The sequence below is a fragment of the Culex pipiens genome, chromosome 3 (assembly GCF_016801865.2).
Source record: "Culex pipiens pallens isolate TS chromosome 3, TS_CPP_V2, whole genome shotgun sequence".
In the NCBI taxonomy this organism is placed as follows: Eukaryota; Metazoa; Arthropoda; class Insecta; order Diptera; family Culicidae; genus Culex; species Culex pipiens.
The window spans coordinates 40341828-40358477 of NC_068939.1; the positions used below are offsets into that span (position 1 = coordinate 40341828).

The 16650-nt window shown below is 41.2% G+C and overlaps 3 protein-coding genes and 1 pseudogene across 4 annotated transcripts; 3 read left to right on the forward strand and 1 right to left on the reverse strand.

Moving 5' to 3' along the window:
• Nucleotides 1-3038: 3038 nt before the first annotated feature.
• On the forward strand, nt 3039-4012 carry LOC120424848 (transcription initiation factor TFIID subunit 11). The gene is made up of 2 exons (XM_039589096.2): nt 3039-3458; nt 3521-4012. Exons 1-2 carry the CDS (start codon nt 3112-3114, stop codon nt 3840-3842), a joined length of 669 nt encoding a protein of 222 aa, XP_039445030.1. The 5' UTR covers nt 3039-3111; the 3' UTR covers nt 3843-4012.
• Nucleotides 4013-5596: 1584 nt separating this feature from the next.
• LOC120424826 (40S ribosomal protein S8-like) lies at nt 5597-6998 on the forward strand (annotated as a pseudogene).
• Nucleotides 6999-7183: 185 nt separating this feature from the next.
• LOC120424825 (uncharacterized) lies at nt 7184-8438 on the reverse strand. 2 transcript variants are annotated; one of them, XM_039589045.2, is made up of 2 exons: nt 8276-8438; nt 7184-8212 (listed from the first exon to the last, which is right to left on the reverse strand). In XM_039589045.2, the coding sequence occupies exon 2, from the start codon at nt 7967-7969 to the stop codon at nt 7421-7423; it is 549 nt and encodes a 182-aa protein (XP_039444979.1). In that variant the 5' UTR covers nt 7970-8212; nt 8276-8438; the 3' UTR covers nt 7184-7420. The 2 variants fall into 2 exon arrangements, with proteins under 2 accessions (XP_039444979.1, XP_039444978.1); XM_039589044.2 differs by having other exon boundaries at nt 7184-8232.
• A 1565-nt stretch (nt 8439-10003) lies between these two features.
• LOC120424867 (sushi, nidogen and EGF-like domain-containing protein 1) lies at nt 10004-16003 on the forward strand. The gene is made up of 4 exons (XM_039589122.2): nt 10004-10450; nt 15107-15249; nt 15312-15441; nt 15507-16003. Exons 1-4 carry the CDS (start codon nt 10399-10401, stop codon nt 15569-15571), a joined length of 390 nt encoding a protein of 129 aa, XP_039445056.1. The 5' UTR covers nt 10004-10398; the 3' UTR covers nt 15572-16003.
• Nucleotides 16004-16650: the final 647 nt, after the last annotated feature.

Sequence of the window (16650 nt, forward strand, 5' to 3'; positions counted from 1 at the left end):
TAGCAGTTTTCTTATGAATACCCTGCTTTCAAAGTATTTGTTTGTATCGAGCTAGAATTGAATTGAAATTTGAAGTTCAAGCTGAATGAAAAATAAAATTGTGTCTATATAATCAATCGTAAGCAAAATGTTGTAGAAAAGTGCTTCACATAAAATTGTGCACATTTCGAATCTCGAAAACCCCCCTCCCCACTTCGTCACAACTCGTCACACCTACGGTAACCCCCTCTAAGAGCGTACGTACTTTGTGGATGACACCGTATTCGTAGATTCAATAGCTCAAAAATTTAAAATTAAACAAAATCTGAAAGATAGAAATTTGAAAACACAAAGTCATCGGGCTACCTACGTTGGAGCCAGCCATAACAAAGTTTTAGTGCTCCGTATAATTTTCGAAATTTTCACGCCGCGGGTGAAGTGTTTCTTCGCGAACTTGCCGCCCGGAGATGCCCAAGCGTGGCGCTAGGCATGGCAACTCGAGTGCAACACCGGGGACCTCGCGGAACCCGTCTCCTGGACGGATTACTAAAAACAATCCGGCCAATAGTCAAATCAAGCCTTCCACCGCGGCGACAGCGTTGGAAGACATTGACAAAACAAAGCTGCATCCACACTATCGCAGCCCGTACCAGCTACGTGTGAAGACAGCTAAGGCAGGCCGGCAGGCCTCCGGCGTCCCCACACGCAACGAGTTCGAGCCGCTGAGTGGTGATGATGAGGACAATGAAGACGACTGCAGCACCAGCAGTAGTGACGACGACGACGACCCTGCACGCGGGTCGAAGAAAGCAGAAACCAGCAAAACTGCGGCGAAGGGAAGAAGACCTCCGCCGATATTTGTCGTCGACACATTAGCAGATACCGTGGACGAGCTAATGATGGGTCTTAGTTACTGTTTGAAGATCGGGAAGAAGAATGTCCAAGTAATCACGTTTGATAAATCTGGGTTTGATAAAGTTCTTGTCGTTCTTAAATCGAACAACGTGAAATACTTCACATTCGACCCGGCTGAAACAGTGCCGGTTAAAATAGTCCTGCAAGGGTACATGGACCGGCCAGTGGACGAACTGGCTGGGCACCTTGCCGACGCAAAAGTTCACCCTCGGGACATCAAGGTGCTCTCAAGATCGACCACGGTGACGGGTACCCACGTGCTGTACCTTCTCTACTTCGACCGTGGTACCGTCAAGCTTCAGGACCTCCGGCGGATAAAAACGTTGGATGGCTTCTGGGTGACTTGGAGGTACTTTTCTAAGAACTCGACGGACGCAGCCCAATGCCACCGTTGCCAACAATTCGGCCACGGCTCAAGAAACTGCAACCTTCAACCGCGCTGCGTTAAGTGCGGTGAAATGCATTTCACGGAGAAGTGCAAACTTCCCCAGAAAGCAAGGCTGAGTGAAAGCGACGCTCAGCAGCAACGGTCTCGTGTCAAGTGCGCGAACTGCGATGGAAACCATACAGCAAACTTCCGTGGCTGTGCCGCGAGAAAGGCCTACCTCGAGGAGCAGGCTAAGAGGAAAAAGAAGCTTCCAGCGACCCGGCCACCTCCGAGATCAAGATCAACCGTTCCTGCAGCTGGACAAGGCGCGGCTGACCGGAATATTCCAGCGATTCCTCCCGGCTGGGGAGGTTCTTACGCAAGCGTGACCGCGGCGAGCGGTGGTACGGTTCCGGAACAAGCAGCGGTGTCCGGAGATGACCTCTTTACCCTGCCAGAGTTTTTCGCTCTCGCGGAGGAAATGTTAACCCGTTTTCGTGCCTGCCGTAACAAGGCAGAACAGTTCATGGCTCTGGGAGAGCTCATGATTAAATTCGTGTACAATGGATAAGCTGCCTTGTGCAGCGCTGTTCTTCGACGTCAAAAGACAAAATCATTCTGTGATCTAGCTTTAAGTTTTCCTCTAACTATCCCGTCTCTTTAGTAATTGTGTAGGTTTTTTTAAGAACTTTTTCCTACCTTTGATTAGCCCTTTAGTAATGAACAATTGTGTCACTAGACAAATTATATCAACACATAGCTGAAAGGACCTCCAAAACTCTATTATGCTTAATAGTTAAACACATTGTGAATTGATTATCTACTGAATAAAAACTGAATTGAAATTGAAAACACAAAGTAACGAAAAATGCGAAATTCTAACTCAAATGTTTTAGAATAAAAAAAATAAGAATTTCAAAATTTTCGAATGGAGCATTTCCATTCGAGCAGTTTTTGCTTTTTTTTTACAATGTATTCTTTATTGTACACTCAAAGTCAGAATTATCCCTCAAAAGGGTACTTTCAATCCTCAAAAAGGATACTTTCTATCCTTTTTTAAAGTTCACCCGGCGTCACCCTTTTAAAAGGATATGTCAAATTCAGTACATTTACGATACCCTTTTAAAGGGTGACGACGAGTGAACTTGAAAAAAGGATACTTTTTACTTTGAGTGTAAGGTATATGCACTTCAGAAGAAACCGGTCAAGAAAAAATTCAAACGGGGAGCAGCGGCAGCGAAAGCAAGCCAGAGAGGGTGAAGAAAAGCCTCAAGAAAACGTTCCCTCTCGTAAAGCTGTTTCTTGACCCCCTTTCTTTTGAAGAGCATACCGGCCCTATGGAAGAACTGTCGTTTCTACCACTCAAATCTGGTGCTTCATTGAAGAATAAATAATTTAACAAAATTTAAATTTTAAAATTTAAGAAATTTGAAATTACAAATTTACGAAAAACCTGATATTCTAACATTCAAAAACTCTTCTTTTCAAAAAAATTAAGAACTTTAAATATTGAGAATTTAAGAGTTTAAGAATTTAATAATTTAAGAATTCAAAACGCAAACAAGGATTTTATGGTTGATTTTCAAATGAAACATTAAATGCAATCTCATTGAGTCTATACCTTAACGTTACATTTTTTCCCCGATTTCCCTTTACCGCTTGCCAATCAAAATGAGGTTTGCCCTAACAGAAGATGAACCATTTTCTTCTTCAAATCAAAAAGCCTTTTCGCTGACAGAACTGCTCACATCTCTTGACTAAAATCGGATGAAGAGGAACAAAACAAAACAAATCAAATTTCGTAAAGTGCTTCAGCCTAATTCAAAAAGATTTAATTTAAAATAAGCATCATGGAAAACATCCTCGAGCCAAGCAGTTCCGACGACAACATGCCACCGGACGCCAAGAAGGATCTGGCGCTGTCCTCGGAGGACGATCTGTTCGATGGTCCAGCGCCGTCGTCGTCGATCAAAATTGAACCCACACAGCTCCAGGACCATCGCTCTTCGTCGTATTCCATCAAGGCGGAAGAGTTCGAGGACATAATCTTTCCGGAAATTGGCCGCGAGACGTCGGTACCGGCTACGCTGCCACCCATGAGCAGCATCATCAAGGACCAGAAAGAGCTGGAACGGGCCAAGCGGAAAGAGGCCAAAAGCAAAAAGGTCATGGAAGAGGAGGAACTCGAGAAGATGCAGTAAGTAGGAAGAAACGAATCATTTGTATTTTTACACCTAATTATTTTTTGTCTTCTTCCAGGGTTCTGGTGTCCAACTTTACCGAGGAGCAGCTGGACCGGTACGAGATGTATCGACGAGCGGCATTCCCAAAGGCGGCCGTAAAACGACTGATGCAAACAATCACCGGTTGTTCTGTGTCCCAGAACGTGGTCATCGCAATGTCCGGAATAGCGAAGGTTTTCGTAGGCGAGGTGGTCGAGGAGGCGCTCGATGTGATGGAACGAACGGGTGAAACTGGCGCCATCCAGCCCAAGTATTTGCGGGAGGCGGTGCGGAGGGCTCGCCAACGGGGCCAGATACCGAACGGGCGGGGCCACAAACAATTCTTCAAGATGAACTGAGATAGAACGTTGTATCTGATGGCTGTATAATTGATTGCAGGAGTAGACGCTGATGCCACTCGATGACGAGTTCTTTCAACTTTATACTGCCCTTATTTGAATCGTGTGCAGCACTCATGTGCTTTAGGTTAAGATGATTTAATAAGATAATAAATATAAATATTTTAATACTGCAAGTTAAATTCGTTTTATTTTTGCAATATTTTTGTTGTGATAGAGGTTGATGAGCGGGAATTCCCGGGAAATCGACCATTTTTGGACTTCTCGATTTCCGGGAAATTTGGTCGAGGCTCCCGGGAAATTTTAAATTAATAAATATCGAAGCAAAATTATATAGGGGCAGAATGGCCCGCCTAAGTAAAACCATAGAAAAACATAAAAAATTATGAATTCAGTGTAGTAGGCTTATGCTTTAGGATGTTCCCTTCAATGTTGTATACTTGGTTGATGACAATTTTTAGCTTAAAACTATTTTTGAGCCACTTGAAAAAAAAACGGTTTTTCGACTGCTATTTTATTTTTACAAATAAGCATCCTAAAGGTAAGAACAAGATTGTCCGTCAGGCCTGAACGCAAACGCAAAATTTTGCGCCTGTCATCATAGCCTGCCAGTCATCGACCATTGAACAAAGCAACCCCTGCAGATTGTTCGACTGACAGTTGATGGGAAAATCGAACTGGCACAGCGTTCTGCGTTCACCACTGCGTCGAACGGACAATCTTGTTCTTAGCTTAACAACTAAGAAAAAAACTAATGTTGCAATTAACGTGATTTGTGAAGCTACCAGGAAATAAATGATCCATTTAGCTCAAATTTCGTAACTTTTGATTGTTTTTATAAGGCAGAAAAAGCGGATTTTGATTTAACGCTTCCACCACCAAACCTCTAAATGATTTGAAGGTCCAGTTGTTTTTTTTACCTTAGTTGACCTTAAAAATTACAAAAAAGTTTAATTTGTTGTTTTGAGTCGTGTTGCAAAAAACGGAAATTATTTCAAAAAACTAACTTAATCCACCAATGTGGTTGGTGCCTTCCTCACTCTTTTCCAACAATGGGTGATATGTGATATGATGAGTTTGGACACAAATTTCGTCTTATTTCGTTAAGTTCCGGAATACAAAAATCACACATATCACTCAAGGGCTCATAAGGAAGATAGCTTGAGACAATGTTGCCAGATCTTCAATTTTTTAAACTCGTTGGAAAGGTCCTTCGATTACCTTGCCAACGATGGGTCGGATGATGGATCCGGACATTGTTTAAATACATTTAAGTGAGATCCGGCTACAAAAAAGCACATAAATATCACTTAAGTGGTTATAACTCGAGACAGGGTTGCCAGTTATCAACGGTTTGGACTCTTTCAATTACCTAACTAACGATGTATAACATGATGATGTTTGGTTAAGTTTACTGCCATTTATTCAACTTCCAAAAATATGCGAAAACACATTTTTATACATAACTTTTGAACTACTTATTGAAACTTCAAACAATTCAATAGCACCGTATGCGACCCTGAACTAAGTGGAATGCGACTGGTTTGGTCAAAATCGGTTCAGCCAGTGCTGAGAAAACTGAGTGACATTATTGGTCACATACACACACACAGACATTTGTTCAGTTTTCGATTCTGAGTCGATATGTATACATCAAGGTGGGTTTTCGAGCTTTAAATAAAAAGTTTGATTTTAGAGCAGGATTATAGCGACGACACGACAAGCCACTCGGCTCCAAAAAGTGGGTACCAAATCGGCTTACCCCTCCGGTTCCACGGGAACTGGAAATGTCAAACTGGAAACGTCAAACAAAATTAAAAAAAAAATCTTAAATTTGGCTGCACTGGCTTGGTGACGGCGAGAAATGTCATTTTGGCAAAACAAACAACAGCCTTATTCGGCGACCGGTTGCTGATCTGGGAGGAGCGTGACTTCCGGCGGCTTTCCATCCGCAGCAGGGCAGGGTCAACCTACGATATCGTACCCACCTCCGGTCATCTTGACGACGGACGCCGCTGTTGATACGACGCCGCGCTGTGTGGCAGTGGGCGGATTTATTTCCGAACCTAGGCGGAACGAGTGTGGGATAAGCAATCGGGTTGAGGATCTACGGCGAAGAGGACGCCGATATTGACGGGATTCGATGGTTGGCCATGCTAGAGTATGAGAATTTCCGAGGTGCGCATAAGTTTAGCTATAAAGTTTTCTGATCAACTGGTCGGGGAGAAATCGATAGAATTTTTATTAAAATGCAATTTCTTTCCACTGGTGGAATCAGCGTCCGGTTGGGCAAGTACACACTACGACCGAGACCATCGAGCAGGACGGCGAGAAGATTTGTGATGATTCACCGTTGGATGTGCAACTGCATGAGAAGATCCCTCATCCGGAGTACAACAAACTGAGTGAGTAGAAAACCGTCGCGCATCCAGGAAAAGTGGCGATCGTGTTCCAAGCAAGAACCTGCAGTAAAGCGATCGATGTTGACATCTCCACAAAATCCTTCACCTTTCTATCTCGATCAACACATCAAGATGGGTACCGGCCGTGATAGCTATCACAAGATGCGGGGCACCGGTGACAAGCAGGCCGCTACCCGCAAGAAGAGGAAGAATGAGTTAGGACGCCCGGCCGCCAACATCAAGATTAGTACCAGCCGTAGAAACCGAGGTGAAAACATAAAGTTCCGTGCGCTCCATCTGGACGTCGGCAGCTTTGCCTAGGCTTTGGAAAGATGCTCCCGCAAGGCACGTATCATCCACATATCACGTATAACCTGTACAACGCGTCGAACAACGAGCTCGTGCGCACCAAACTGTTTAAAAACGCCATAATCGTGATCGATGTGGCCCGTTCCGCCGGTGGTACGAGTGCCACTACCTGCTTCCTGAAGGCAAGCGAGGAGGATGTGTTGGCCAAGAAGGGCAGTTAGATCTGCAGTTAGTACGCCAAGCGCCAGAAGACTGCCAAGATGTATCCCGACCTGGAGGTGCAGTTCAACGCTGGTCGTTTTCGTTTTCCGACCTGGACAGAGTGGCCGTGTCGGTGGTTGACTGCTGGAGGGTGTACATGAATTAATAATGCAAATAAAACCTCATTAAAACAACTCTAGAAATTTATTAGAACAAATTTTGAATTTTTGCTTTTTGTGTGCTTTTGAATGCTCCGGTTTTAAAAACACCTCGGACGGGTCCATGATGGACAGGCCACGAAATCACTGCTTGACGTAAGAGTTTCACTTGACCAAAGTTCCTACCGGTGGTTAATCTCGGTTCTCCGGTGGTTTGCACCAAATCTGACTTTGTTCTATATTTTATGTTGAACTTTCTCCACAACGCAACAACGGCGGAATCTCAACCTGGCACACTTCCGCTGGACAACCTCGAGATCGAGACGCAGCCACTGCCGAGCGGAGATTCACCTGTTCTACCTGGAGACACACGACCTTTCCCGCGCCGTTCTGAACGAGACCGAAGAGCACCGGATCGCTACACCCCGGGACTCTGGGCTTAATCTAGTTTATTCTTGCGACTTTGTAGTCGCTCGTTTGGTTCGCTCCCCCGGGTACACAACAGGCACTAATAGAAAACTCCGCCACATTCTCCTTCGCCCGTACCAACAGGTGGCTGTCCAGGTTCGGAACCGCCTTGGGGATGTTTCATTGTCCTGGCCACTTTGCGGCATGTGCCGCACCGCAGCCTGGTGAAAGAGGCTCTCGGCGCTCTAGTGAAAAATCGTCGTAACCTGAAGTTCTCCCGTCGACAACCGTTGTTTCCCTGGCTGAACGTTTCGACTCCTCGTCCAGACTGTACCGGCAAGTACCGTATCCGTTTCACCTCCATATGGTGCGTAATGTACAGCATTTTATTCTTGTCCGTACTGGCCAGGCTTTCCTCCGTGTAGACCAGCTGGTACCGGCATCTGGATCTCCTCGCCGTCCTAGTCGGGCTGTCCTGTCCGCAGTCCACATTCCCGGCGCTGTTGGCGGCACCGAACTCTACCTTGGCAGACCCAGCGGCTGGTACTTGGCCGGACTGACCTGGAGACGCTTCTTCGGTGACTGCTGCGATGCGCTTGATGGACCGCCTCGCCCTCGTAACCGGTCGTGCCCCTGGCATTGCGGCCATCTTTTCCGTCGTACTGGTGTCTATGGAACGGATAGCCGCCAAGCCGAATAGATGCAGCAGCAGTTGAACAAGCACAAGGAAAATTTGGAAGCTGAAAAGCTTAACCGCTAAGAAGCAGAATCGTGACTTGAAGGAAATCTGGAGTGCGCTGCCTCTTCTCCAGAGCGGCCTTTTATTTCATCGCAGCCGGAAGCAGCAGCGGCTCTTCTCATTCTTTTCGGCCGAACTTTTTAGGTGCTTGAGCTATCAACGGAAAAAAGGAACTGCATTATTGGTAAGCCATTATTTGCTCGGCCAGAAGATTACGGTAGATGAGATCCCGGGAGGATCCTCACCAACTTTTTTCCAGCTTGAGATGGATGGACGTGGTAAGTCAGCTTGCACCAGATTGGTTTTTTTACGTGCCGGAATCCGGAACGCAGGCGAGTTGGACCAGTTACTGTGCCTTACCCCCCAAAGGAAAAAAACCCGGAACACAAACGAAAAAAAAAACAATCAAAACACAAAACAGCTGTTTGATCGATTGTAAATATTTATCAACACGAAGTGCTGCAAGAAACATTTATTTCGACGAAAACCGAGGGGTCCCTCAAAGTTACCGTGACTTTGCTGAATCACGGGTATTTCACGGTATTCACGGAGGGACCACTTTTTGATTGGGATTTTCCACCGAGTGTCTTGTCGTGTCGTCGATTATAGCCTTACCTAAGTGAGGAAGGCAAAACGGGCGCCACGATATCTAAACACTGCTTTGACCAAATCGGCTCAAAATTTTGGTGAAGACTCGTTAAACCGGTCCTGTGTGTATGACGAAGGCCGATTTTCAAAAACTTTATTTAAAAAAAAGATAAACATATTTTTATGTTTTTCATATAAAAAAAACGTCAGTTTTTGATTTTTGTATTTTTTAAAAAGCAAAGCTTCAAAATCGGGCTTCGTCATGCACACGGGATATGTCTAGGGAGTTTTCACCCCAAATTTCAGCCAATTGAGTCCTAAAGCCCTATGTAATTTTTTATGTACAACGGTTAAAACACGATTAAAAACCATTTCTGATCACTTTTCTTTTCATTTCAAAGCAAAAAAAATGACAAGACAACATTTTTTCGATCGATCAACTATGGTCCCCTTGGAACGAGCTGTCAAGTAGGACCTTTTCTGTCAAGAAGGGCCGTGAAGTTAATTTTTCAAAATTTAATTAAAAATCCATTTTAAACCCTTTGCGGCCGTTCAAAGGGTCATTGTACTCAGAAAAATAATCTTTATCGTTGTGAACAATAATATCACAAATTTAAGTTTAATTTTAGGACCCGATTTGGTCCATCCTAGGGTCCATCCCATCTCGAGATATCGTGGCACCCGGTGTTTAGAAAAAAGCTCACAAAGTTTGACAGTTCGCTTTGCGCATGGCAAAATTGTCAACTTAAATCGTCTCTTAACCAGTTCAGTCATTAAATATCTTCGTGAAACTTTCAGGAGTGATTGAAAATCATCTTTTTAGTAAATTTAGTGAATTTTCTGTATTATGAAATTTTGTGATTTTCAACATGTATGTAACCCCTTAAAATAAATGTTAGACCTATAGTGATAGACTGATTATTCAAATTATAAAACTTTTCAAACAAAATGTCACCAGCAATCTAAGCCTACAGCATAAAAAATCGAGAAAACTTGAAACGACAGAAGTGCAGCTCACAAGGGCAATGGACTGCTCGCTGTGTAAGTGCGTTATCTGTGCCTTATCTCGTTACAGTGCCAAGCCAGGCTCAAAATGGAGGAGGTCTGTACGGTTTCATCGTCTTAGAACATGTGCGATTTTTTTTTCTTCAATTTGTAGAAATCATGCGCTTGAAATAGTTTCAAGCTGCAATTAATTATTAGATTAACCTAATTAAATCAACTTATGATGCACCACCTAACCAAATGCATATGTTTTCATTTTAATTCTGTAGAAAAGGCAACGATCGCGGTACGAGGAAATCTGTCCCAATAAGAACGACAATCTCAGCAGCACAAAACAGAAGAAAGCATAAGAAAGTTCAGAACCAGCGCAGAGTCAGTCTTTCGTCAACCGCGCGCGAGTCAACACACACTTCCTGGACGTTCTGAGCGTGGTTCGAAGAAATCGTTGAGTTCTATATTTAAAACGATCATTTATAACTGCTATCAGCTGAAAGTTACTTCCTTGTGGTTAATTCCATTGAGCAGGTTAACAGGACAGTGATTAAACTTGAGTTTGAGTCCAATTCATCCCGTTTTCTACGTTTTAAGTTCTGACCCAGAAGAAAGTGCAAGTGCAAGTGGAAGTGTGTTAAATGAGATAACGAAAGAGGTGCTAGGAAGATACGACTTTTTTTTATAGTTCTTTGGAATAGAAATCGTTACCACACGCTGAGCTGACGGATCGAGTAGTGCCAAAGAGCACAAAGATGCAGCAGAGAAGGATTATTTTTGGTGCATTTTTCATCTTCACTATCGCTGGTAAAGAACTGTTCACTTCATGATAGAAAATGGCCTTTTAAATGTGACACATTAATATCATTAGCAGACAACGAAAATGATTAAAATCTAGCTGCGAAATTATGATATAGCCATTCGGGACGCTACAATCCTCGCGATCTGTGGTCATGTCCCTTGTTTGGCCACTTTTGTTCGTACCAAGACCTTCATACGCCACTAGATTTGAACCAGCGACTTCTAGATTGTTAGACAAGTGTGCGGTCCGATTGATCCACATATGTTGAAATCAAGCTAAGTTAAGCTGGTCGAGCATAATTCGATATCAACATATCAAATCATGTTATTTCATAAGCATGGTACTGTGCATTTTCTATTGAATATTAGAATGTAACAAAAATTACTTTTTGGCGGGCATTCAAAGGCTGGTTCTGGTTGGCGTACTGAGCTCAAATCTTAAAAAAAAATCGAAAATTACTATTACACTTTGGCAATTAGACTCGATCATTTGAGGTTATGTTAAAAATCACACTTTTTGTAGTCGTCTAAATAGTTCTTTTTTATCATAACTTTTGAACAACTAAATGAAACTTTACAATGTTAAATACCAAAATGTGGGACAAGAAACTTAACGACAGACATTTGCTCAGACTATTATTCTGAGCCGAGAAGTACAAATAATGGTGGTTCTAGGAGGTCAAATTAAAAAAAAATTAAGTGATTTAGAGGAACTATGCCCTTTCTCAGCCTATTTCTATTATCGGCCTATCAGCACCTTGATCATTAATTAAAGCTTTCATAAAGTGTTTTTGATTGTTCCAAAGTAATAAATAGCTCAAATAAAAGTGAGCAATTAGCAACTCTCCATTGTTGATACATCTGAAAATGTTGATTTTATAGCGGAAAATGGCAAAAGTGATGAGAATTGGTCGAACAGCTTAGAGTGATTAAAATGGGTATATTTCCCTTAATAGCCTCTCTTCAGAGAGGAAGGCAAAAGTATTCCTGTCCTACTTTTCTCTACCAAAAATAACAGAATCGAGAGATATTCTTTTCTATACATGGGCGGAAAATTTCTACTTTTCAGCATTGAAATGGGTGCTAAAAAGTTATACATTTTAGCACTTGTATCGAAAAGTAAAGGAGCTATTAGTCTATGGCAAACAAACAAACAAATTGGCACTTTTTTTGTGTATGACAGTTTGCCAAATTCGCAATCAAAGCCAAATTGTTTACAGAAACGTCAGCCTGCATTAGGGTGGTTCATGGATATATGAAAAAGACAAAAGTGTTCTATTTCGTTTGCATCAACCGGAATTTCAAAGTTCTATGACCCCAGAAGCTAGCCTGAAAATTTGAGCTCATTTGGTTAAGGTTTTGTTGCTCCAGTTTTGATCTGAAGTTAGTATGGAACTTGATTCAATTTAATATGGAGAATTGTAACTTTTTACATGTTCTTATAGAAAATTTCCCAAAACCCTATCAAATTTTCCTATTCATAGGTTTCTCATAGGTTTTGATCCGGGGAACAACTTTGTAGAACATCGCAAAGTGCTAAGAATTGATCCTGGAAAGATACAGGATGTTTTTTAGAGTTTACTTTTTTCGGCAAAATTTCAAAATATGCTAAAAAAATTAATCTGTATCTTTTCGGGATCATTTCCTAGCGCTGTGCGATGTTCTACAAAGTTGTTCCCCGAATCAAAACCTATAAGAAAACTCTTACATGATAAAGTTTTATCGGGTTGAGGAAAACTTTCTAGAAGAAGAGTTAAAAAGTGAAAAATAAATCAATTAAATTTATTGAAATTCCATTCTAACTTCATATCAAAACTGGAGCAACTAAACCATAACCAAATAAGCTAAAATTTTCAGGCTAGCTTTTTGGGTCATAGTACTTCAAAATTCCGGTTGATGCAAACAAAATTGAACACTTTTGTCTTTTTCATATATCCGTGAACCACGCTAGCCTGCATACATTTGGCTTTGTTTGGGAGTTTGCCGCAAACAAGATTGCAAGTTTGGCAAACTGTCAAATACAAGAAAGTGCGAGTTTGTTTGTTTGCCATAGTCTAAAAGCACCTTGACGTTTCTGCAAACAACTGCAGGTAAACAAACAGAGCAAGCAAACTGCCAAACTGTCAAAAAGTTTGTTTGAAGGCACGCCAGATTTTGAAGATTTTCGCAAAACGCAAATGAATTTAACGTGATAAAAAAACAATCATTTAAAAAAAAAATCAACATAAGAACCTTAAAACGTTTCTCTTTTTGCCTTCCTCACCTTACTGAGGAAAGGCTATAAAATCACTCGAAAACTGAACTTCTCAATTAGACCTCCTAGACCCACCTTCATGTATACCTATCGACTCAGAATCGAATTCTGAGCAAATGTCTGTGTGTGTGTGTGTGTGTGTGTGTAGGGATGTGGGTCTGTGCACCAAAAAATATGCACTCGATTATCTCAGCACTGGCTTAACCGATTTGGACCGTTTTGGTCTCGTTCGATTCGTCTTGGGGTCCCATAAGTCCCTATTGAAAATTATGAAGTTTAGTAAAGTACTTCAAAAGTTATGCTAAAAAAAACGATTTTGACTAAAGTCCGGAAGATTGTAAAAAGGGTGGTTTTTGTAAGAAAACCCGTCATGCTATACATTTTCAGAAAGGTATTTAAAAGACCTTTCCAACGCGTTCAAGACATTGAAGATCTGACTATCCTATCAAAAGTTATAAGCACTTAAGTGTTATTTATACGCTTTTTGGAGGCCGGATCTCAGATATGTTGATGAAAACGTTGTCCGGATCTCTCATGTGACCTATCGTTGGATAGGTATTCAAAAGACCTTTCCAACGCGTCCAAAACATTGAAAATCTGACAACCCTTTCAAAAGTTATAAGCACTTAAGTGTTATTTACGCACTTTTTCGAGGCCGGATCTCAGATATTTTGATGAAAATGCTGTCCGGATCTCTCATGCGACCTATCGTAGGATGGGTATTCAAAAGACCTTTCTAACGCGTCCAAAACATTGGAGATTTGACAACCCTATCAAAAGTTATAAGCACTTAAGTGTTATTTACGCACTTTTTTCATTTTGGATAACACCCTTTAAATGTGAGGAAGGCGCCAACCACCTAAGGGTGGATTAAGTAACGTTTTTATAGAAAAACCACCCTGAAATGATACATAATTTTCGCTTAAGTGCTAATAGCAGGGTTTTTGTAAACAAATCATTTCCAAACAAATCACATGTTAACATACCGTCAGTAGGGGTTTTGGCAGCTGTCTAAAATTGAGGTACGTTTTTGGCCATAAATTACCTCTCGAAAAATCAACTTTTTATTATTTTTGTTGGCATAGCTTGAAAAGTACCTAAACCTTTGAAAATCTCTACATCAAACATTGTAGCACAGGGGTGACCAAAGTATGGCCCACGAGTTGATTTTGTGTGGCCCGCGGACCCGTTTTGAATGGTCATGTTAAATGGCCCTTTGAACCATCTGTAAAGTGCTTTTGTAATTCTGACTGATTGAAGTTTAGTTAAAGCATATTTGTAAACCTTTTTTATTTTTGATAAAATAATACGAATATTTTATTCAAACTCTGATCCCAATTGTTTGAAATAAACATTTTGTTGAAAAGTTTATCATACTGAAAGCTTAAATGTGACTGAAAATAGTAATTTCGTCAAAATTTCCATTCAAACATTTTTAGAAATGAGTTACAAAACATTTAAATCTGACTTAAGTAGAAAACTGTTGAGATAGGAAAAATATAGGTTTTCCATATTATTTATTTTTATGGGCTGCGCCTCAAACTTAATTTGCACTTAAAAACCTTCAGCGTCGGGGTTCGAACTCATGACATTTGGGTTACTTATCTAAGTGACCAACATCTGGTTCTGACAGACCATAATTTATTTAATTTCTTTTAAAACTGGTGGAATCGAGGGTGGAATAATTGTTGAAAATCCTTGTGTAACTGTTTATTGTACAAGAATAACCTTATTTAAAAATAAAATTACGTAATTTTCACAGTTTGTGTTTAAATTTCTAAGAAAATATAAGTGCATTCAATTAAATAAAAAACATAATTTTCGTAATGTTTGTGAAATTTCGCTCGTCTTCAGCAATTACCCACAAAATAGGCTGTGAAATATAGATTTCTTTTAAAAATTTTAGCAGCGGCAGCAATATAAAAATATTCTTTTTTTAAAGTTTTGTTGATTTTCATTAATTTGATTCAATTGATAAGAAGCTTTTTTCAGCGAAACTGTTGGAAAAAATTCAGTTTTCTTGTTGCAAATACTAAAAAAAGAACTTGAAATTTTGAAAAAAAAAATCTTGGCCGATTTATTCACATTTGGCCCGCAAGCTTTAAATTAGGCCCGCCATTAAAAAACTTTGAGCACCCCTGTTGTAGCATGTCAATACGATTGGAAAAATAAAATATTATTCAAGCAAAACAATGTAGCTGGTAAATAAAAAGTTTATCTCGCTCACGTTAGTGAATTTGAATAAAAAGTTTTTCATGCATACCAATTTCCACAACGTTCCATTTTTCGATGCCGGTGTGCTCTTTTGTACTAAGCTTGCTGCGATTCCTATCTAGAAAATAGTTTGTTTCCTAGATTAAATAAATTCGAAATATTTGTAAAATAAAACTAACAATTCTCTTTACCAGGACTCGCCTACATCACCCATGCCTGCGAACTAGACCAAACCCAGCACGGCTGCCGGATAGACAACGGCCAGTGCACGTGCGCCTTCGGCTGCAAATCGGAGTTCCGGTACGCTACGCGGAAGGAATGCCAGGATGCTCTAAAGGTAGAGAACAGTGCTGCCAGACCAAATAAAACAAATTAACGTGATTTTTAAACAATTTTCAGGGCCGTTCGAATGACGTATGCAGCAGGCAACCCTGCATGAACGGGGGCCACTGCAGTCAAGTTAGTACCGTGCAACAGTACAAATGCCGCTGCGAGGGTACCGGATATTGGGGACAACGGTGCCAACGATGTAAGGATAAAGTCGACGAATTAATTTTAGAAAGTCTGACTGAATTCCATTATGTGTTTTTCCAGTGTGCCCAAAACCGGAACAGGTGACCGCCGGCACGCAGTACCCGCCGGAATGTGTCATCATCTAAGAGACCAGATTAATCCCACTCGTCACGTTCTAATCTGTATTCAACTTAACCCGTCGATCACAAATAGCACCACGCACGCAGATCTGGCTTCTTTCCCCCTTTTGGTGGAAGTCTTACAGAGAGACCGCGAACCGCCCCCGCACACACAGCTGTAGCAGCCAGACTTGGTAGAGCTGATAAGACCATTCCCTGGTGAAAGGTTACTGCAACATAACATTTCAAGCTATCCCCCGTTTTGTCGTCGGAGCATTTGCTTCCCGGTATATGCCATAGTTATTATAAAATACTGATAAGGTTACAATAGTAACGTCTCTCTGTCTGAGATTCTGATTAAAACAGTTGCAAGAACCTAACCTAGTGCCGTTTAGATTAGAGAATTATATAATTTGTAATGATTTTGAAAGCATGTAAATAAAGGACCTGTGTCGTAAAGCATTGTGATCTTGGAAAGATATTTGAGAAACAATCGATGCGATTCTTTTTTCCAGAAAATTGCAGAACTCGATTTGATCAAATCTGTAATGTCTGCGACCGACAACATCATTCTTTTTGCCTTCCTCACCTTACTGAGGAAAGGCTCTAAAACCACTCGGAAAATGAACTTTTTAATTAGACCTCCTAGACCTAGCGTCATTTATACATATCGACTCAGAATCACCAGCTGAGCAAATGTCTGTGTGTTTTGCTTTTTTTTAGACATGACATGACTCCGAATCAATGTCACTGGAATATCACAGGCTAAACTGATTTGGACCGTTTTGGCCTCATTCGATTCGTCTTGGGGTCCCATAAGTCCCTATTAAAATTTATATGATTTGGTAAAGCACATCAAAAGTTATGCTTAAAAAACTGCTGCACATAAATTTCACAATTTGCAAAAAAAAGGGTGGTTTTTCCACGAAAACCTGCCATATTATATATTTTTAGAAAGATTCTGAAATCAAGCAAAACAATGCCAAAGGGCCGTTGTGGGTTTGTAAACAAAGAGTGTGTCCTGCTCACGCTGGAGAATGTTTACATCTGGCATGAAAGGGATACACTCTTTGTTTATAAACCCACAACGGCCCTTTGGCATTGTT